General features: G+C 45.0%; 3 protein-coding genes across 5 annotated transcripts in view; all 3 read right to left on the reverse strand.

The window, feature by feature from the left end:
* The window catches only part of LOC132978432 (E3 ubiquitin-protein ligase TRIM63-like), a 10,788-nt gene extending 8,466 nt beyond the window's left edge, over positions 1-2,322 (reverse strand). The window contains exons 1-2 of the mRNA XM_061043661.1: positions 1,953-2,322; positions 71-243 (exon numbers count right to left, since the gene is read on the reverse strand). Coding sequence (XP_060899644.1) covers positions 71-243; positions 1,953-2,072 — 293 coding nt within the window. The 5' untranslated portion in view covers positions 2,073-2,322. The remainder of the gene's footprint in view (positions 1-70; positions 244-1,952) is intronic.
* Positions 2,323-4,522: 2,200 nt separating this feature from the next.
* On the reverse strand, positions 4,523-11,303 carry LOC132979633 (dnaJ homolog subfamily C member 5B-like). Of its 2 annotated transcripts, XM_061045516.1 has the most exons (5): positions 11,176-11,303; positions 9,104-9,224; positions 8,762-8,975; positions 6,178-6,352; positions 4,523-5,369 (listed from the first exon to the last, which is right to left on the reverse strand). In XM_061045516.1, exons 2-5 carry the CDS (start codon positions 9,208-9,210, stop codon positions 5,272-5,274), a joined length of 594 nt encoding a protein of 197 aa, XP_060901499.1. In that variant the 5' UTR covers positions 9,211-9,224; positions 11,176-11,303; the 3' UTR covers positions 4,523-5,271. The 2 variants fall into 2 exon arrangements, with proteins under 2 accessions (XP_060901499.1, XP_060901500.1); XM_061045517.1 differs by lacking the exon at positions 11,176-11,303 and having other exon boundaries at positions 9,104-9,237.
* Positions 11,304-12,700: 1,397 nt separating this feature from the next.
* Positions 12,701-23,018, reverse strand: part of slc4a2a (solute carrier family 4 member 2a) — a 38,288-nt gene continuing 27,970 nt past the window's right edge. For both annotated transcript variants that reach the window (XM_061045513.1, XM_061045515.1), the window contains 10 exons: positions 22,198-22,401; positions 21,949-22,097; positions 21,234-21,428; positions 19,938-20,147; positions 19,153-19,242; positions 18,906-19,072; positions 18,564-18,817; positions 15,150-15,319; positions 13,652-13,825; positions 12,701-13,065 (listed from right to left, as the gene is read on the reverse strand). In XM_061045513.1, coding sequence (XP_060901496.1) covers positions 12,985-13,065; positions 13,652-13,825; positions 15,150-15,319; positions 18,564-18,817; positions 18,906-19,072; positions 19,153-19,242; positions 19,938-20,147; positions 21,234-21,428; positions 21,949-22,097; positions 22,198-22,401 — 1,694 coding nt within the window. In that variant the 3' untranslated portion in view covers positions 12,701-12,984. The remainder of the gene's footprint in view (positions 13,066-13,651; positions 13,826-15,149; positions 15,320-18,563; positions 18,818-18,905; positions 19,073-19,152; positions 19,243-19,937; positions 20,148-21,233; positions 21,429-21,948; positions 22,098-22,197; positions 22,402-23,018) is intronic.

Here is a 23,018-nt window from a genome sequence, read left to right on the forward strand (position 1 = left end):
TGTGCAGGTGCATGTGTGCAGGTGTGTGTCCAGGTGTGTGTGTGCAGGTGTGTGTCCAGGTGTGTGTTACCTGCTGCTGTCCTGCTTGTACATGTCGATGATGTTCTCCACCAGCAGGTTCCTCTGCAGTCCGTACACTCCGTGTCGATCCAGAACGACCTCATGGCGGCACGACGGGCAGCGGAAACGACCGCCGGACGTCACCGTGGAGCCGCTCCTTGTCGACAGGTAGGGATTGGACGCCTGCAGGGGGCGGGGCATCAAGCAGGTACAGGTGTTTATGACGACAACAACAGAGTCTGAAACGCTTCTTTAACAATCCAGATCAAAGTAGTGAAATGTGTGATTTATGACCCGGTTTGTAGTAACAGCTTTGAGGTTTTTGACGGTTTCAATAAACGGTATTGAATATAATGGGGTAGGATGCGTTATATGCTTTTCCAATTTGGTCCATCCAGGGCTGGATGCTTTGTCACTGTTAAGCCAGCACCAGATGTTGGGAGATTGGCTGGCCAGGTAATATAACCTGAAATTAGGTAGGTTCAAACCTCCTTTGTTTAATGGAGCTTGCAATGATGATAACTTAATCCTGGCACGTTTTTGAGACCACAGAAAACTAGTAATTAATTTGTTCAATGAATAATTCAATAAATCACACATTTAAGTGCTGGAAAGAAACATTTAAACTTATAGGGTCTCAGAACACCTTGGTGTCCCTAAAGACAGCAGAGACAGAATCATCGAGGACTGGAAACTTAAGGGAATTGAAGAGATCGGAGATCTGTGCCATCAAAATGTTTTCGCAGATTTTAAATACCTCAGGGAAAAATTAGACATACCACCTAATCATTTTTATAAATACTTGCAAATAAGGAACTGGGTCAAAATGAAAACCCCCAGCTTCCCCCATATTGCAGAAACATCGATAGAGAAAATGTTTAGGACTACCAGCACCCAGAAGGGCCTCATATCTAAATCATACGCAGTATTAAATAACGAACAGAAAGATGATAGGATGATCCAACTCAAGAATAAAATTCAGTATGAATACTCAATGCATGAATGGCAGTCCCTACTCCAGAAGACTCAAACAACCCTAACTAACACAAAACACAGATTAATCCAAGTTAACATCTTTCATAGGACATATTACACACCACATAGGCTGCATCAGTTCAGTCAGGAGACATCTCCCTGCTGCCTTAGGTGCAACAATCAAACAGGAGATTTAATACATACGTTTTAGAAATGTGAAAGACTGAATGATTACTGGAACTTTATATTTGACCAACTTTCCAAAATATTTTTGAAAGAGCTGACCCCAAACCCCCGCATGGCTATTCTGGGCGATGCTACAGTGCTGATAAAATTTGACAATCATGAAAAGAAACTTATCCTACTGGCTATGACTGCAGCAAAAAAATGCATTTTATGCCACTGGAAATCTGAAACCCCTCCCCCAATCAAGCAGTGGTGGTCAGAATTGCTATCGTATTATACACCTGTATTGTACAACTGTATTATGTGAAAGGACAACAAATGCAATTCCAAAAAGTTTGGGGTCGTGTTATAGATTATATCCCCATAATGGGGGATCAAGTAGAAGCCTAATTTGATTAATTTCTCAAAGTGTTACCATGATTATGTCTTTTGACTTTATTTATTTATTTTTTGCTGCTTTTTTTTTATTTTTTATTGTTTTTATTTATTTTCTTTCTTTCTTTCTTTCATCATTAGCATTTCTAGTATTATTATTCTTATTATTACTATTCTTGTCTCTACATGAATTTGATGACATCTAGATGTTGCTCTGCACGGGGCTCAGGACGGGGACGGGGACGGGGGGCGTGTGTGTGTGTGTGTGTGTGTGTGTGTGTGTGTGTGTGTGTGTGTGTGTGTGTGTGTGTGTGTGTGTGTGTGTGTGTGTGTGTGTGTGTGTGTGTGTGTCTCACCTGGAATACGTCGTTGGCACATTTGCGGCACAGGTTGTGTTGGCAGGGCAGGATGACCACAGGTTTGGTGAACATCTCCAGACAGATGGGACAGACGAGCTGCTTCTCCAAACTGTCCATGCTGCCGAGTGTGTGTGGGGGGGCACCGGGGGTCACCGGGGGAGACACCGGGGGAGATACCGGAGAGACACCGGGGGATTCACCGGAGGAGTCAGCGGGGGAAACAGCGATAAATCCCAGAGACTGAACAAAGTTGAAAGAAATAAAGAATGAAAGCAGCAGCGGAGAGTGAGCGCTGTTGAAGAGTTGTTGGAGTCTGCGCAGTGAGGAGCTCTCGGTCTGTTTTTAGACGGACAGACGTCAGCCGTTGCCGTGCCGACATGCCCTTATATGTCAAAGGTCAGAAAGGGGGTCGGTCGGACAGGACAGTAGGGGGGGGGGGGGGGGGGGGGGGGGGGGGTGTCTCAGCGCCACATGGGTTATTAAAGGTACAGTACCCTGTATCAGGAGGAGGAGGCTGCAGCGCCTCCTGCTGGAGTACATGAATAATAAAATAAATAAAAATCAAGCCCCCAGATGTTGAGTAATTTAATGTTTTAATTGATTAAAAATCGCAGACAAACTCCTTCAAACGGTCTAGATGTTTCTGTTGACAGGGTGCAGGACTCAGTCGTTTTAAAGCTTCAGAACTTTTCAGTCTCCATGTCTTCTGTTAATCCACAGCCGGGTCACAGCCTTTGGATTGAGTTGATGAGTTTATGAATTTCAAAATAAAAGCTGACTCAGATAAATCTGTGATTACTCTGACCTTGTTTTCAAACAGAATCAGAATGGATACGAAATAAAAACTGCTCGAAATGAAATAAAAAAATGAAATAAAATTCTTAAGTTTTAAAGGGGACATATTCTGAAAAATCCTCTTCTTCAGTGTTTCTGAACATATATCTGTGTAACCTGAGAGTCTACTGACCCACAACATGTGAAATAAACCATCCAGTCCTTTGTTTGTGGTCTGCATAAGTCTTACAACACAGAGAAAAATGCTCTGTTTCAAATGTGCTCTTCTTGTGATGTCACAGTAGGATTCCCCTCCCCTGGTATCTCCACCCATGGACTCCACCTCCAGCCTAGAACAAAACTTTTTTGCAGGTCGGCCATTTTTATTCTCTCTACAGAGGAGTGATGTCTATGGGGAAAACTCGGGGGGGGGGGGGGGGGGGGGGGTCATTACATTTAAAGAGACACACACACCAAAACGGAGCGTTCTGAGAGAGCTGGTTTATACAGGGTCACAAACCTCCTCTGGTGCTTGATTCATGTTATATTTTGACCACAAGGGGACTGTTTGAAAAGGTGGAGGAGGGGACTGTTTGAAAAGGTGGAGGAGGGGGCTGTTTGAAAAGGTGGAGGAGGGGACTGTTTGAAAAGGTGGAGGAGGGGAACTGTTTGAAAAGGTGGAGGAGGGGGCTGTTTGAAAAGATGGAGGAGAGGACTGTTTGAAAAGATGGAGGAGGGGGCTGTTTGAAAAGGTGGAGGAGGGGGCTGTTTGAAAAGGTGGAGGAGGGGACTGTTTGAAAAGGTGGAGGAGAGGACTGTTTGAAAAGATGGAGGAGGGGGCTGTTTGAAAAGGTGGAGGAGGGGGCTGTTTGAAAAGGTGGAGGAGGGGGCTGTTTGAAAAGGTGGAGGAGGGGACTGTTTGAAAAGGTGGAGGAGGGGGCTGTTTGAAAAGGTGGAGGAGGGGGCTGTTTGAAAAGATGGAGGAGAGGACTGTTTGAAAAGATGGAGGAGGGGGCTGTTTGAAAAGGTGGAGGAGGGGGCTGTTTGAAAAGGTGGAGGAGGGGACTGTTTGAAAAGGTGGAGGAGGGGGGAGAATATGTCCTCTTTAATGATGTGGGGAGGAGACCACCAGCTATCTCCTCTGTGTAAAGACAGCGCCCCCTGCAGCACAGGAGGACTCACCAGCAGAGCATCATCACATGACATCATCACAGGGGTCACAAAGCAGGTTTTATTTAACAAAGTGACATCATCAAACCATCAACTTTCACACCAAAACTTTATTTACATCAACACAAGTGACGACAAACCTGATTCATATTAACGTTATGATTTCATTATTCTAAACGGACGACACATTCAGGGTTACGTCTTATTGAATCAACACCAAACAACCAATCAGAGACTGAGTTTAATAAAATATAAGTTTAATACTCAGAGTTAAACTGAAATGAACTTCTTCATGAAAGCAATAGTCGGACGATTTGGAAAACTAAAGAGGAACTTTGATGTTATGAATCCTGTTTTTTTTATGGATCCTGAACTCATCACAGGGATCTGGTTTACACCACTTATGAAGCAAGATATGGATCTTCCTCAGACAAGATACTAAACAAAACGTCTATCGGATTGAACGAGTCTCAGAACAAATTGCAGATCTTCCACAGACAAGACTTTAGACAAGAACTGGATCCTGCAAGGACCAGGACCAAGACAAGATCTGAAAAATGCTCAGACACACAAAAAAAGCTGCTTACTTTAACAATAAGCAAGATATTTATCTTGATTGGGCGTGATATTAAGATCATGTTTTAACGAGGGTTAGGATCTTGTTGAGATCATGTTTTAACGACGGTTTGGATCTTGTTGAGGTCATGTTTTAACGAGGGTTTGGACCTTGTTGAGATCATGTTTTAACGAGGGTTAGGATCTTGTTGAGATCATGTTTTAACGAGGGTTAGGATCTTGTTGAGGTCATGTTTTAACGAGGGTCAGGATCTTGTTGAGATCATGTTTTAACGAGGGTTAGGATCTTGTTGAGATCATGTTTTAACGACGGTTTGGATCTTGTTGAGGTCATGTTTTAACGAGGGTTAGGATCTTGTTGAGATCATGTTTTAACGAGGGTTTGGATCTTGTTGAGATCATGTTTTAACGAGGGTTAGGATCTTGTTGAGATCATGTTTTAACGAGGGTTTGGATCTTGTTGAGATCATGTTTTAACAACGGTTTGGATCTTGTTGAGGTCATGTTTTAACGAGGGTTCACCTGTATCCCTTATGTGCTTCTCTATACTGACGCACAGGTGTGACACAGGTGAAGGAGCTCAAAGTTCTGATTAGTGAAACAGGATATTTTTGTTTAAAAGTCAGATTGTTGCTTTAACGTCAAACTTTAATTCAGTTTATAGAATCTACTTTGTGCTCATTTTTTTACAGTGCACTGTTCATGCAGATCCACCTGCAGGAATCATCAGGTGTTGTTTTGAGTTTGATGACTGCGTCAGGTGGGTCGGTGATACGTTTCCTGTTTCCTGCCGGCTTCATGTGTACGTGTCTCCGTATCTACGGTGTCCATCGGTGATCAGCTGAGTTTTCTCGCTGGCGTTTGTCGGCTGCTGAACGATCGGAGCTTCAACATCTGCACAGACACAAAAACGAGGCTGGTTAATGTTCAGCTGCTGAGAATCAAAGATCTGGAAATCCAGAGCATTCAGGAGCAGAATCTAAAGTTAGAAGGAGGACATACTGGCTGCTGCATTGTTGTCAGAGAAGCCAGCACTTCAACATAGCATGTTTCCTTAAAGGCAGAATATGCAACTTTTTGATCCAGCAGATGTCGCCCTTGAGCACCAGCATGAAACCAAAACAACTCTCGCTGCATTGTTGTGTTAGCATGCTAATGCTAGCGATCTTTATTCTGCTCGTATCTTCACACTGCATGTAAATTTACCTGAAATGAGCGTGATCTAGAAACACAGTTAAGCAGTGAGTACAGTATGTTATTCTTCTTTTCTCTAGTCCCTCAATTAAACAACTTTTATACACGAGGGGAGGAGTCAGCCGGCCGTCCGGGCGATGTAAACAAAGTGAAGATAGGACTCTGAAAACTCTGAAAACATCACAGACAGTGGGACTCGGGTGTTACACCCATTGTAGACAGTCATGACTCACAGAGTTATTTTCAGAGGAGATACTTGATTTATACATTTAAGTGTGAAACATCACATATTAAGCCTTTAATGTCTGATCATATAGTAAGCTTACTTTATCATTTCACTCACTACACATCTCACTGATTGGACCTTTAAGGTATTCTCGTTGACTTGTTGTTCAGATATTTTCAGAAACTTTTGATTGACAGATCGGATCACCTGCCGATCATCAGTAATAGTGATTAGAAATATTTGCCTTTCAAATTTAAAGCTCAGAACTTCCTGTGCTCTCACCATTGTCCCGGTCGTTGCGTAACTCCTCCTCCAGGTCGTCAGGGGAGACATACTCTGGCTCCGCCCCCTCACCTGCGGGTGGTGGCTTCAGTTTCCCACAGCAGCAGTTACAGCAGCAGCAGAGACAGCAGCAGCAGTAAAAGCCAGTCAGGAGTCCACACACCGCAAACAGACCCTGAGACAGGAACAAGATACAGATCAAGATCCAGCCTCTGAGAAAGAAACAAGATCCAGACCCTGAGACAGGAACAAGATACAGATCAAGATCCAGACCCTGAGACAGGAACAAGATCCATACCCAGACTCTGAGACAGGAACAAGATACAGACTCTGAGACAGGAACAAGATACAGACCCTGAGACAGGAACAAGATCCAGACCCAGACCCTGAGACAGGAACAAGATACAGATCAAGATCCAGCCTCTGAGAAAGAAACAAGATCCAGACCCTGAGAAAGAAACAAGATACAGATCAAGATCTAGACCCTTAGAAAGAAACAAGATCCAGACCCTGAGACAGGAACAAGATACAGATCAAGATCCAGCCTCTGAGAAAGAAACAAGATCCAGACCCTGAGACAGGAACAAGATACATATCAAGATCCAGCCTCTGAGAAAGAAACAAGATACAGATCAAGATCTAGACCCTTAGAAAGAAACGAGATCCAGACCCTGAGACAGGAACAAGATACAGATCAAGATCCAGCCTCTGAGAAAGAAACAAGATACAGATCAAAATCCAGACCCTGAGACAGGAACAAGATCCAGACCCAGACTCTGAGACAGGAACAAGATACAGATCAAGATCCAGACCCTGAGACAGAAACAATATCCAGACCCTGAGACAGGAACAAGATCCAGACCCAGACTCTGAGACAGGAACAAGATACAGACCCTGAGACAGGAACAAGATCCAGACCCAGACCCTGAGACAGGAACAAGATACAGATCAAGATCCAGACCCTAAGACAGGAACAAGATACAGATCAAGATCCAGACCCTGAGACAGAAACAGGATACAGACCCTGAGACAGGAACAAGATACAGATCAAGATCCAGACCCTGAGACAGAAACAGGATACAGACCTTGAGACAGGAAGAAGTTATAGATCAAGATCCAGACCCCTAGACAGAAACAGGATACAGACCCTGAGACAGGAACAAGATCTAGACTGAAACCTCTAGACAGGAACAAGATACAGATCAAGATCCAGACCCTGAGACAGAAACAGGATACAGACCTTGAGACAGGAATAAGTTATAGATCAAGATCCAGACCCTGAGACAGAAACAGGATACAGACCCTGAGACAGGAACAAGATCTAGACTGAGACCTCTAGACAGGAACAAGATACAGATCAAGATCCAGACCCTGAGACAGGAACAAGATACAGATCAAGACCACGAGACAGAAACAAGATACAGATCAAGATCCAGACCCCTAGACAGGAACAAGATACAGACCCTGAGGCATAACAAGATATAGATCAAGATCTAGACCCCTAGACAGAAACAGGATACAGACCCCAAGACAGGAACAAGTTATAGATCAAGATCTAGACCCCTAGACAGAAACAGGATACAGACCCCAAGACAGGAACAAGTTATAGATCAAGATACAGACCCTGAGACAGGAACAAGATCTAGACTGAGACCCCTAGACAGGAACAAGATACAGATCAAGATCCAGACTCTGAGACAGAAACAGGATACAGACCCTGAGACAGGAACAAGATACAGATCAAGATCCAGACCCCTAGACAGGAACAAGATACAAACCCTGAGGCATAACAATATATAGATCAAGATCCAGACCCCTAGACAGAAACAGGATACAGACCCCAAGACAGAAACAGGATACAGACCCCAAGACAGAAACAGGATACAGACCCTGAGACAGAAACAGGATACAGACCCTGAGACAGGAACAAGATCTAGACTGAGACCTCTAGACAGGAACAAAATACAGATCAAGATCCAGACTCTGAGACAGAAACAGGATACAGACCCTGAGACAGGAACAAGATACAGATACAGATCAAGACCACGAGACAGAAACAAGATACAGATCAAGATCCAGACCCATAGACAGGAACAAGATACAGACCCTGAGGCATAACAAGATATAGATCAAGATCCAGACCCAGAGAAAGGAACAAGATACAGACCATGAGGCATAACAAGATATAGATCAAGATCTAGACCCCTAGACAGAAACAGGATACAGACCCCAAGACAGGAACAAGTTATAGATCAAGATACAGACCCTGAGACAGGAACAAGATACTGATCAAGATCCAGACTCTGAGACAGAAACAGGATACAGACCCTGAGACAGGAACAAGATACAGATCAAGATCCAGACCCCTAGACAGGAACAAGATACAAACCCTGAGGCATAACAAGATATAGATCATGATCCAGACCCCTAGACAGAAACAGGATACAGACCCCAAGACAGAATACATTAACCACGTTAATGCCTCTGTCAGAGCCATGTTTGTCTGTCAATGTCAATCAGTAAAAATATGTATTTTATTGGATCATGAAGTGTTCTCTGATTGGTCAGTGTAAGCCCCGCCCACCTTGGCCCACCAGGTGGACAGCATGAAGTAGGTGTTGACGTTGTCCTCTCCAAACTGCTGGGCCACGTAGAGTCCCAGAGAGCCATACGAGTCATAGATGTTCCTCTTTGTCAGGTCAGACAGAACGGCGTGAGCTGCGTTCAGCTCCTTAAACTTCTCTGCCGCGTCAGGATCGTCCGGATTCTTATCGGGGTGGTACCGCAACGCCAACTTCCTGTTGACGTTTGCACATATCTCATGTTAACACACACTTCACGTGTCAGCAGAATCAGTTTATCTGAGGGAACTACAGACTGGGGGAGGGTGTGACTGCAGGTGAGTGGGCGGGGCTAAATCTCTCACCTGTAGGACTTCTTGATGTCTTCATGGCTGCAGCCTTTCTGCAGAGCGAGGATCTGATACAGAGACTCTCCTGAGGTGGACAAAGTTCGCTGCCTCCCGTCAGACATCCTGACACCATCACCTGTAGCAGGTACAGACACCTGTCAATCAGAGCTCTGGTAACAACCTCACACACACCTGAACTGAGCAATAAGTAGCACCTGGCTCACACTGAGGGCCGGATTCACAAAAGGATTATGTTGCTTTTGCGCCCACTAAACCTGTACAAAGAGTCAAAAAGACACCATCTTAAGTGTTTCTCAATCCTGGTCCTGGGGACCCGCTGCCCTGCATGGTTTAGATGTTTCCCTTTTCCAACACATCTGAATCAGATCAGCTCGTCATCAAGAAGCCTGATGATGAACACTTAATTTGAATCAGGTATGTTGGAAGCATCTAAACCGCAGGGCAGCGGATCTGATCGAAAGGGTTAAATGCTCGCCTAACTGCGCTGCAGAGCAAACTGCATCTCTGTGCGTCAATTCTGTTTGTGTTTAAATGATCCATGAGGTCTGTTTCTCTGTAAACCAGCCTCATTGTAAAAAAGAGTCTAACTCACCAACAGGGGGCGCTAACAGCCTAACAGTGAGAGTGACAAAGAGGGGCGGCAGAGAGTTGGTGGTAACTGCGCTGCAGTGTTGATATGAGATGTGATGTTCAAACTTTGTTTAAAACAATAAAACTCATCTCAGATAGCATGTCCCAGTGTGTCCTCTTGATAAAGTGTAAAAAGAATCATCTTTCTGTAGACAGAACTGAGGTCCATCAGAGTGGGAGCGCAGCTCGAGTCACAGCTCGAGTCACAGCTCACAGGCTGGTTCAGACCTCCGGAGTGCAGGCCATCTGCAGAGTCCCAGCTCTTTATGAACACCCACTACCTTGATGAGGCCACTGACGACAACCCCGACAACCACATCATTTAGGATTGTTTTGTTTCTGATTGGAACTCTAAAGAACCGCTGTCCATGTTGTTGATGATGATGATACATTAACTTTCTAAAAATACAAAGTGCTCTGCCTCTGGTCACTTCCTGTCAGCAGCTGTGGTCACTTCCTGTCAGCACCTCTGGTCACTTCCTGTCAGCAGCTGTGCTCTGCCTCTGGTCACTTCCTGTCACCACCTGTGTGTCGATCAGACTTAAATCTGTTTGCTCTTACTGTCATGTTCTCCTCCTCTCTCTCTCCTTGTTGTTCTTACTCTCTGATGTTCGTCGCTTTAGATAAAAGCGTCTGATTAATGAATTGTTGCTCTCATCAAACACATATACAGGAGAGAACGTCTAAACTGTATAAAGAAACAAACTGGTCCACATCAATACAGACCTCAGTATGTGGACCTCCTGCAGACTCATCTGATCCTGACTCTTTTCAAACACTCTGAAGTTCAGTGACTAACGGGGAACACATCAGGTGACCACAACGTTTTCATCATCACACGTTAACAAATCAAACTTCAGCCTGTGAACTCTTTGAAACTGTTGGAGTGATTTTTCAAGTAAAACAAAGAAATAAATCCTTCAAACACTCCAGAGAATATCTAGAAACATTTCTGGCAGCCGGTTGTTCACGCAGGCGTCTGTCACGGCGTGATGTTTGCCCTGTTGGTCCATCTTTATATCAGCGCTGTGTGTAGCTGGACGTGTTCATGGTTACCATCACAAGAGCAGACAAACTGGTGCCAGGATAATAACATCATCCCCTCAGCCTGCTCGCTGAATTTGACTCAATATTTCCCTCACCTCAACTTCATGCCGGATGTTTGATCAGGAGGCTGGCAGGAAAGAGTCAGGTAACGTTATATAGATATGGGGATGTTTTCAGAGTTCTGTGTGAGTGTGACACACAGCGTCAGTTACATAAAGAAAACCACAGGAAACAGGTGAAGCACTCTCTGTTGTCAGCTGTAGCAGTTTATAAATATGTGGGGTTTTTACAGGTGAGACACATGATACAGGTGATGATGTCACACAGGTAAGAAACATTTTAGAGTGTCTGCAGAGAAAAGAAAGACAGACTACAGAGTGAGAGAGTACCTGCCTGTTACAGCGTCCTGTCCGAGCGTCAACCTGTCCTCTACACGTCCTCAAACCGATCTCTACCGGAGGTCTACCTGTCTCTACCAGGTGTCTCTACCTGTCTCTACCTGTTCAGGTGTGTGTGGTCGTTCTGCGGCGGGCGAGGATCTCTGACAGACCTCCATCAAACATTCAGCAGCTGCTCGGATCAGGTGACCACCAGGCGTCACGCGTGCTCAGGTTTCCCCTGAGACGCTCTGATGGACACATTGTGACAGTGGGGGAGGTTGCCATGACAACCAGGTTTGGTCAGAGCAGGGGGCGGGGCTTAGCTTAGTGTAGAGTGACAGTGCACCATTAAAAAGTGACGTCGAAATAATAATAATGTTCCAGATCTTTAATGTTGTTCAACATGCTGTCTGTCACACATGAGCGATGCTGCCTCAGCTCTTTAACTTATTATTATATATAATATCATTTACAAACAGTCTGTATTTCATCATGTTAGCACCCATACAGAGTGAAAAACAAACAAATAACACCAAAAATCTTCACCCTGTGTACAACCTATCCCACCAGTTTTATTTGACATCATTTTGTTACTATACTGTCTCCATGTTTTTCTTTGTCCTGTTTGCTCATTTGCTTATTTTGTCTAATTCATTCATTTCATTTACTGACCCTTTTCCTTTTGTTTTGTTTGTTTGTTTGTTTTTGTCTAAATCTGCTTGCAAAACTGTATCGTACCACAGCTCCCCTCTTGTTTGTATCCCTTTTTTTTTATTGTGTGAGTGTGTGTGTTTATGCACATTTTGGTGAATAAAAAACAAACAAAAAAATAACTTATTATTATCTCTGGAGGGGAGTGGCGACCCCTAGTGGCCGGAGGTTTGATGAAAGGAGAAAAGGTGGAGGGCAGGTAATGCCTGAAGAGCAGATGCGATGTATGGGGAAGAAATATCCAGATGATTTTAAGGGCTGTTACGGGCCCATTAGTTCCTCTTATTGTATTTTTCTGTGTCTTGCAGGCGGAGTGGAGAAGTATTGAGTGAGTGAGTGAAGGCGAGTACACATCACTGTGACATCTGTCTAATGAAAGATAGAAGTCAGTTTTATTTAAGCTTTGGTACTTCTTGTTACTATGGATCATTCAAAATGTTCCCGACCTTCACATGAATCTCTTAAAGGATCAGTAATGTGACGGAGGTGTGGTTATAGTCCTATCTCAGGGGGGGAGGGGCCCAATGTGAGATCGGTTCATGGGGCTCAGATAAATCCTGGAGACGACACACAGGGGTCATTATACGAGCTATACGACAAACACCTGCTCAGTGTGTTTGAAAGACGAGGAGACCTGATCTTAAAGAGAGGACACAGAGATAATGTCAGAACATAATCAGATCCATAACACTGGTTTTAGGACGTGTTCATGATGACAGACAGACGACATGTTGGGTTAGACTCGCTGCAGACAGATCACGTGTGATTGACTGGAAGTCTCATAATGCTGTTATCTACAAATGAATGGGAAGAAATCTAAATGTTAATCATGAATTTGCCTTTATTGATAGAAACATTCAGCATGAGACAAAAGCAGGACCGACTGCGTTCAGTTAGTTTGATCTTTAAAACAAACGACAGAGAATAGAGTTGAGACTGAAGCGGTTTGTTGAGCAGCATCATCAGAGTCGGAGACGAGACCGTCCCATGAATCAAGAAGATAAAGTCGGATTTATAAAAAACAGGATTTTCAAGCAATGCTACAGGATACACGTCGGATATGCTAATGAAGGAGGTGGCTCAGCCAATCACAAGGCTGCAGACTGGTCACACGGGCATCTGCAGCTGTGAGTACTCGTCCTGCCCCTCCTTCTCCTCCAGGTGAGGCTCTGCATCATCAGCATCCAGCTGCAGGACCAGAGGTCAGAGGTCAGGACTGCAGGTTGTTGTCATGGTAACAGTATGGGGTTAATGATACGAACAAGATTCAACTACTATAACTGTAACTACCATAACTAAGCTGTTTTTGCTAATGTGGACCAGCTAACACCAGCAAACGGTACAGTAGATGGCTAGCATATCCAACATCATATTATTTATGCTAAGACTGACTAGCTAACTTTAGCTAACCATAAACAGCTAGTGAATCGAACATGTCAAACTATTTCATTTAATACAGACCAGCTAACTCAGAACAACTAGCATAATAACAGGATGTTACGCATGTAGTATTAGCATTATATAAGCAGGTAGATATGCTAGGTATCAGAAGTTCTAGAATGCAGCTACTTCAACATGCTACAAACAGTTAGCATGGCAGGGCTACATTATGCTAGCTGCTGATTCCACGTGTCTTCTGACAACGAGCACAAACATTTAGTGTTTATGATCTTTAAACGTTCAGCTGTTCAATAAGGCTAACACAAGCTAACAGTTAGCAGGTGACTCTAAAAGGTTAACCTCTCTGTTCCCTCTGATGGCTTGTGTTACTCACACTCTGAATCTCTCTCCAGCTGAAGATACGGGGCAGCACCAGCATCCTCACAGGGATGGTCAGCAGCAGCATGAAGGGGAACGCCAGCGCGGCTGCTGTCGCCATGACAACCCACAGGACAGACAGACAGATCAGCTGGACGATAGTGAACAGGTGCATCCTCAGCGTCCTCACCTGTAACAGAGCATGGACACACAGAGAGACGATGGTCAATCTATAGGTTGGTGACTGTTCACGCACAGTTGTCTGAAAGATCGACTTGGACTAGATGTTTAATAAATTCCAAGTCCAACAAGAGTCTAGCCTAGTCATAATCAGGGCAACATGCCCCATATCAATTCCCATACAAGTGCCAAGTAAAGTCCAAGTCCAGTTCAGTTCAATGAACAAGACCCAGGTCAGAATTAAAGTAAAGTCAACATTAAAAATTCCCCAAATTAGGATCCAAGAGAAACAAGACCCAAGTCATAACCTTTTCAAGTCACATTTCTATTTTATTTCAGTATCCTGGATCAAGTCGCAGCAGGCTGAGCAATTCACCGCAGACATCCCTGAGGTGTTCCAAAGTGGGGTGAGATATACAATCCCTCCAGTGAGATCGGGGTCCTACCTGATGACTCCTCCAGATATCTGAGCTCCTCCCCCATATATAAGGCTGCTTCCTTTATCAATGAAAGTAGACACTAATGTTTTAAACAATATAACCTGCAGTATATACTCACGTGTGTCCTTCTCATTGGGATGGATGTAAAAGAATGCATCCACTCTCACTGACCTCCACTTCTCCAACTGTTGGCTACACTAAGCAACATTTGATCTGTATCCGTTAGCATCCAGTAAACATGCAGAAATACGGACGAACCGAACCCGGAGTACGGACAGAAGGATCCGTCTGTATCCATATGCGTAATGGACGTAGTGCATAAATGAGCCCTAATCCTGAGTCCAGACACCCTGCAGAGGAAACTCGCTTCAGGTGATATATCTGTGATCTCATTTTTCATGACCACAGGTGAGGTTTAGAACGAAGATCGATTGTAAATCTAAAGCCCTGTCTTTAGGCTCAGCTCCCTCTGAACCACAACACCCCTGCTACGGCTGTTACTACGGCGACCAATCTGACAGTCTCACCCGTCTGTCACCCAAACCAAGGCATGTACTTCACGACTTCAATTCAGAGTCAGGTCCAAGTCACGACTTACTTTACCAAATGACGACTCAGTGAAACTGAAAATGTCCCTGCATGTAAAAACCAACAACACCTGCCATGTCTCCAGTCAAGACCAACAAGTCTGCAGATCTGTCAAACACACATCATGTCAGGGAATAATTGATGGACCTCAATTAATTTCTAGTCTAATGAAAGTTCATCAAAAGGTTTTTGGTGATTCTGTTGAGTTGTGAGTCTGTTACAATCTGAGTAAGGGACATGTATCCAGAGAAGTCACTAGAAGAGTCTGACGGGGGGTGTGATATACGTGATCAGGGGGAGGCTAACCTTGCGGACATAGCTTTGGTCGGGGTGGTACTTTGGGGGCATCAGCAGCAGGATGAGTCTGTCAGTGAGCTGGATCCCATTCAGTGACATCACACCCATGTAGAGGAAGATCCCGAATAGAACCGCCAGAGGGATCTGACGTAAGACCTCCCCAATGACGATGGACAGACCTGAGAGGACAGAGACAGGTCACAGACAGGTCATAGACAGGTCATAGACAGGTCATAGACAGGTCACAGACAGGTCATAGACAGGTCATAGACAAGTCATAGACAGGTCACAGACAGGTCATAGACAGGTCATAGACAGGTCATAGACAGGTTAAAGACAGGTCACAGACAGGTCATAGACAGGTCACAGACAGGTCATAGACAGGTCATAGACAGGTCACAGACAGGTCATAGACAGGTCACAGACAGGTCACAGACGGGTCATAGACAGGTCACAGACAAGTCATAGACAGGTCACAGACAGGTTAAAGACAGGTCACAGACAGGTCATAGACAGGTCATAGACAGGTCACAGACAGGTCATAGACAGGTCACAGACAGGTCACAGACAAGTCATAGACAGGTCACAGACAGGTTAAAGACAGGTCACAGACAGGTCATAGACAGGTCACAGACAGGTTAAAGACAGGTCACAGACAGGTCATAGACAGGTCACAGACAGGTCACAGACAGGTTAAAGACAGGTCACAGACAAGTCATAGACAGGTCACAGACAGGTTAAAGACAGGTCATAGACAGGTCACAGACAGGTTAAAGACAGGTCACAGACAAGTCATAGACAGGTCACAGACAGGTTAAAGACAGGTCATAGACAGGTCATAGACAGGTCACAGACAGGTCACAGACAGGTCATAGACAGGTTAAAGACAGGTCACAGACAGGTCACAGACAGGTCACAGACAGGTTAAAGAAAGGTCATAGACAGGTTAAAGACAGGTCATAGACAGGTTAAAGACAGGTCATAGACAGGTCACAGACAGGTCATAGACAGGTTAAAGACAGGTCATAGACAGGTCACAGACAGGTCATAGACAGGTTAAAGACAGGTCATAGACAGGTCACAGACAGGTCACAGACAGGTTAAAGACAGGTCATAGACAGGTTAAAGACAGGTCATAGACAGGTTAAAGACAGGTCATAGACAGGTCACAGACAGGTCATAGACAGGTTAAAGACAGGTCATAGACAAGTCACAGACAGGTCATAGACAGGTTAAAGACAGGTCATAGACAGGTCATAGACAGGTTAAAGACAGGTCACAGACAGGTTAAAGACAGGTCACAGACAGGTCATAGACAGGTTAAAGAAAGGTCATAGACAGGTCATAGACAGGTTAAAGACAGGTCATTGACAGGTTAAAGACAGGTCACAGACAGGTCATAGACAGGTCACAGACAGGTCACAGACAGGTCATAGACAGGTTAAAGACAGGTCACAGACAGGTCACAGACAGGTCACAGACAGGTTAAAGACAGGTCACAGACAGGTCATAGACAGGTTAAAGACAGGTCATAGACAGGTCATAGACAGGTTAAAGACAGGTCATTGACAGGTTAAAGACAGGTTAAAGACAGGTCACAGACAGGTTAAAGACAGGTCACAGACAGGTCATAGACAGGTTAAAGACAGGTCATAGACAGGTCATAGACAGGTTAAAGACAGGTCATTGACAGGTTAAAGACAGGTCACAGACAGGTCATAGACAGGTCACAGACAGGTCACAGACAGGTCATAGACAGGTCACAGACAGGTCACAGACAGGTCATAGACAGGTTAAAGACAGGTCACAGACAGGTTAAAGACAGGTCATAGACAGGTTAAAGACAGGTCATAGACAGGTTAAAGACAGGTCACAGACAGGTCATAGACAGGTCACAGACAGGTCACAGACAGGTCATAGACAGGTCACAGACAGGTCACAGACAGGTCATAGACAGGTCACAGACAGGTCACAGACAGGTCATAGACAGGTCATAGACAGGTCACAGACAGGTCATAGACAGGTTAAAGACAGGTCACAGACAGGTCACAGACAGGTCATAGACAGGTTAAAGACAGGTCATAGACAGGTCATAGACAGGTTAAAGACAGGTCATAGACAGGTTAAAGACAGGTTAAAGACAGGTCATAGACAGGTTAAAGACAGGTCATAGACAGGTTAAAGACAGGTTAAAGACAGGTCATAGACAGGTTAAAGACAGGTCATAGACAGGTCATAGACAGGTTAAAGACAGGTCATTGACAGGTTAAAGACAGGTCACAGACAGGTCATAGACAGGTCACAGACAGGTCACAGACAGGTCATAGACAGGTCACAGACAGGTCACAGACAGGTCATAGACAGGTTAAAGACAGGTCACAGACAGGTCACAGACAGGTCACAGACAGGTTAAAGACAGGTCATAGACAGGTTAAAGACAGGTCATAGACAGGTCACAGACAGGTCACAGACAGGTCATAGACAGGTCACAGACAGGTCACAGACAGGTCATAGACAGGTTAAAGACAGGTCACAGACAGGTCACAGACAGGTCACAGACAGGTTAAAGACAGGTCATAGACAGGTTAAAGACAGGTCATAGACAGGTCACAGACAGGTCATAGACAGGTTAAAGACAGGTCATAGACAGGTCACAGACAGGTCATAGACAGGTTAAAGACAGGTCATAGACAGGTCATAGACAGGTTAAAGACAGGTCATAGACAGGTTAAAGACAGGTTAAAGACAGGTCACAGACAGGTCATAGACAGGTCATAGACAGGTTAAAGGCAGGTCACAGACAGGTCATAGACAGGTCATAGACAGGTCACAGACAGGTCATAGACAGGTTAAAGACAGGTCACAGACAGGTCATAGACAGGTCACAGACAGGTCACAGACAGGTCATAGACAGGTCATAGACAGGTCAAAGACAGGTCACAGACAGGTCATAGACAGGTCACAGACAGGTCATAGACAGGTCACAGACAGGTCATAGACAGATCACAGACAGGTCACAGACAGGAAGATCAGGGAGAGGTCACAGACAGGTCACACACAGGTCACAGACAGGACGATCAGGGAGAGGTCATAGTCAGGTCACAGACAGGTCACACACAGGTCACAGACAGGACGATCAGGGAGAGGTCATAGTCAGGTCACAGACAGGTCACACACAGGTCACAGACAGGACGATCAGGGAGAGGTCATAGTCAGGTCACAGACAGGTCACACACAGGTCACAGACAGGACGATCAGGGAGAGGTCATAGTCAGGTCACAGACAGGTCACACACAGGTCACACACAGGTCACAGACAGGACGATCAGGGAGAGGTCATAGTCAGGTGAGAGACAGAACAGAAGAGGATAGAGATGCTAAAAGCAGTGATGTTAGTAGAATAACGTGACCGCCACAGTCTTACCAACTAAAACAGCCACCAGGAAGCCGGTCACCCTCTGCTCCTTCACCTCCTCGATGCGTGGTTTGTCTCCAGGGGCGACAGCTTTGCTCATGACCGTGAGGGCATTGGTGTGTGTGACAGAGCGAACCGTGGCGGCTGATAACCACGGCAACCCCAACATTGCTGAAAGCCCACCCACCACCACGATGATGAGGAGGTCCACGTGGAAACCAGTGCCCTTCGCCAGCATCCTCTCCTTCTTACTGACGATCAACCTGACAGGAAATAAACATTTGTTATTCCCGCCAAAACAAAAGAATGTAAACCATAAATCAAGCAAAGAAAACGAAGACAGTGCTGTACGCTGTGATCTGAGACTCCATGAAGATGAGAATGAAGACCAGGATGGCAGGAAGGATGCTGGCGGCCATCATCCAAACAGGAAACTGCCCGTCCGACCCCAGAGGAGAAATTAGCCAACCACGCTTCTCTGGACTGGACACTGAGAATCCACTGGGCACGTTCAGCTTCTGTTCACCAATAAGGAGAAGGTTACTGTAATGATTGAGTTTTCAGTTTATAAATGAACACAGGACTCTCTTCTTTAAACCTGGGTGTAGGTGTCCTCAAAGCTGTAGTCCACCAGAACCATGATGAGGATCGCTATGGGAACACCAAAGTCACCGATGATCCTACGGAGCTAAAACACAAACAGAACAGAGGAGCTGTGATCAGCTCTCCAATGAATAACCTGAGACAGTGATGATTCAAACAACTGCTCAAGTCGGAACTCCTTCTGATCATTCTGTGTGTTTTGTGGTTAATTCATATTTTATTGGATGGATGGATGATGGATGGAGGGAAGACCAATGGATGGATGGAGGAATGGATGGATGGAGGGATGGAGGGAAGACCAATGGATGGATGGAGGGATGGAGGGGTGGGTGGAGGGATGGAGGGATGGATGGAGGGATGGATGGATTGATGGATGGATAGAGGGAAGACCAATGGATGGATGGGTGGAGGGATTGATGGAGGGATGGATGGAGGGATGGATGGATTGATGGAGGGATGGAGGGAAGACCAATGGATGGATGGAGGGATGGAGGGGTGGGTGGATGGGTGGAGGGATTGATGGAGGGATGGATGGTGGAGGGATGGATGGATGGAGGGATGGATGGATTGATGGATGGAGGGAAGACCAATGGATGGATGGATTTATCGAGGGATGGATAGAAGGAAGTTTGGGTGGATGGATGGATGAGGGATGGATGGATGGATGGATGGAGTGATGGATGGATGGATGGATGTATCCTCAGACTGAACCTGTATGTAGTTGTTTTAAAGCTGTATTATCCTCTGCATCAGTGTCTGTATATGAGAGTGTGTACTGACCCTCCCGGGGAAGAAGGAGCTGTTCTTGAACTTGCGCAGGTAGAAAGCAATGAAATACGTCCCAGCCATGAGCACGAACGACAGCAGGGCTGTGTTTGGTTCTCCAACAATCTTCCCAGAATCCCTTGCTGCTGCGGTGTAGTTGCATTTAGATGAGGACACTGTGTTGTTTCCATGGTAACAGTTTTGAAGGGGATGCTCCTGAAAGATCTGGGGGTAAAAAGACAGAAAAATAGAAACCATAAGTTCTACATCACGTTTCAGCCTCATTGAGCGGAGTTCAGAGTTCACAATGAACAGGTGAGCTAGAGACACGATACCTTGATATTTGAACTCTGATTGCAAAATTCTACTCTTTGATTCTTGAACCTGTGTGGACGAGCCTAATTAATGTTTAAGATATTCTCTCTTGGCGTTCCTGAAATAAAAGAATAGGATTGATGGATAGAGAACCAAAAACAAAACCCCTCCTAGTAACACATGGACCTGTCTCTTTTTCCTATTTTTTAAAACCTAAATATTATCAAGATGATGTAATTTACAATAATATCATATGTCCTTAAGCTAACATAACTCCTTTGTAAAACCTAAAGCCTTATACGGTCGCCAACGAGGGCTATTTGAATGCCCTATGCCGTGAGATGGTAGAGTGAGGGGTGACATCCAGATTTGGGGTTGACTTTGCTACCAATGAGTTCAGGACTGTAGCCTCTATACATGGAGTGCTGCTCTGCAGACTGAGTTAAAGTAGCGCCCCCTATCTGTAGCAGGTTCTTTCATTTGCATTGCGTTTCCATCATAACATTTGTTTGGGACATTTGCATGTTTTCAAATGTGCATCCCTTCTTAATGGTAGAGTCAGTACAAATGTTGGTTGAAGCTTGTAAATACAACATTCAAACCGGGCCCCAATCTACCACAAGCTAGCACAAGCTAACGGCCGGTGTTTGTCACCTGCCTGTCCAACAGGCAGTAGACCAACTCCACATACGGGTAAAAGACAACACAAGGTTCACCCTCGTTTTAGAACGAGCTTTATCCACTTGGTGTTTATCCTCACTCTGATTATATTTTCTCTTCTTTGCTGCTACGTCCACGTCCGTCATATTCACCGCTTTGAATCTCGTCCAATCACTGAATTGTATCCACTCCTAAACTCACCTGCTGCGCTGTCATTGGCTGTAGGAAACACACCAGCTCCGTCCACAAACGCCACGAGTCAACCAGAACAAACTGCTAAGTTTGTTTCTCCATGCAGGAATATTTCAGCTGCATATTGATGACCTTTGACCTCACCTTGATCAGTTTGGCGAATGTCTCGTAGATGAAAATGAGGGAGATGAGGAAGGAGAAGATTTCCTGAGTGAAACGGGAAACGAAGCGGACCAGGATGCTCCCCTCGAAGGCCACAGTCAGGACTACGATCAGCACCAGCCAGAACCCGATCCACACCCGGCCTGTCAGATACTCGATCCCGTTATCTTTACAAAACTACACAGACACACACAGGACGGGTTCAGGAGGCAGCAAGCATGGGAGCTAGTAAGATACTTTGGTTAGCAGCATTCAGGAGCAGTAGTTATAGATTCAGTGATATGTCAGACACAGAGGGATGACGTTAAATGATCTTCACTATCTCTTCATGAGACAGCACAGGTCTCAGGTCAGACACATCCCCTCAAAAGATTACACACTTCATACCCTCAGGGCTGGATTCTTCAGATTTATCACAATACTTGCTGTAATCAGAACTTTGGAATTGAAATGCATGTTTTAGGAAACAGAGAGTCTTTTGTCAAGCTGCTGTTTCAGAGGGAACCTTTCAAACCTCTCTGTGAAAAAAAGGTAAAACAAGACAAACAAAAGAGGCTCCAAACAGAATCCTAAAGAACAACACCGATTTCAGATAAAGAGTCAGAGATACAGACTATCTGTGTCCAGTGACTTCTGTCCAAAGTAACAGGGACACACTCTGCTGCTGTGAGACTGTTACGCGGGTGTGTGAGCTCACAGTGTAGAAAGCCTCTTCAAACACCAGCAGCGGTCCAGAGAAGCCAATGATCAGCAGAGGCTGAGCGCTCAGGACGCTGAAGACTATACCCTGCAGCGACGTGGCGACTATCAGCTCGGATACGCCAATCAGACCGTCTGTTTTCTCACCTGTGTCACAGGAAACAGATCACAGCAATACAACCATTAAAGTTACATATCTTGGTGTTACCCTGTCCCGTGTTTCTGTCCACATGTAGTCCAGACTCACCCAGGAGTCCACCGAAGGTGATGGCAGGTGACAGTGCTGCAAAGTAGATGAAGATGATGGCGGCCATGCACTGCGGGTTCAGAGCATCTTGAAGGTCGCTGAGGTACTGAGGGTAACGTCGAGTCACGTCTTTGATCAGACCTCCGAAGAGACGGCCTGAACGTTTCAGGGGCTCGTCTCCGTGTTTGGAGGGAACAAGAGAATCTGAAAGATCAGAATGAGACTGTTGATCTGACATCACAACTTTATAATGACATCAAGACAATGAGAGCAGGATTGTCCATGATATCCCAGGATCACAGGAACACCATGTCCATCCATGAAGTATTCACCATTAGCTGATGACAGGCTGATTTACCTTACAGAGAACATGTTCGAGATCTTCTGAGATGACCTCTTTAAACTGAGCTCCTGCTTTAACTCTACTTTGATCTCTTCTGTAAGTTTGTTACATTTGATTACAAAGAAAGGATTTAAGTAAATAATAACATAGGTAACAAGGTTGAGGGTTAGAGTTCGGGTCACCACCAGAACAGCGGGTCGTGTTATTGGATCTCCATCAGTTTTTATAAAAGAACCTCAAAGATTTATCCATGAATAAAATCAGATGTTTGTCACTGTGGGCGACCAACAACATGGATGTTGGTTTATTTCTTCAGCAGGAAGTTAAGAGTTAAAAGACGTTTATTAAAAGGAAGCTTTCAGTGTGTTTTTAACGACTCACAAAGTTTGATCATGAGTTTTGCACTTTGACAATGTACAGCAACATACTTTGGGAGCAATACAAAATATTTAACTGCATGATTGAATCAAAGTATTTG

The sequence above is a fragment of the Labrus mixtus genome, chromosome 8 (assembly GCF_963584025.1).
Source record: "Labrus mixtus chromosome 8, fLabMix1.1, whole genome shotgun sequence".
In the NCBI taxonomy this organism is placed as follows: Eukaryota; Metazoa; Chordata; class Actinopteri; order Labriformes; family Labridae; genus Labrus; species Labrus mixtus.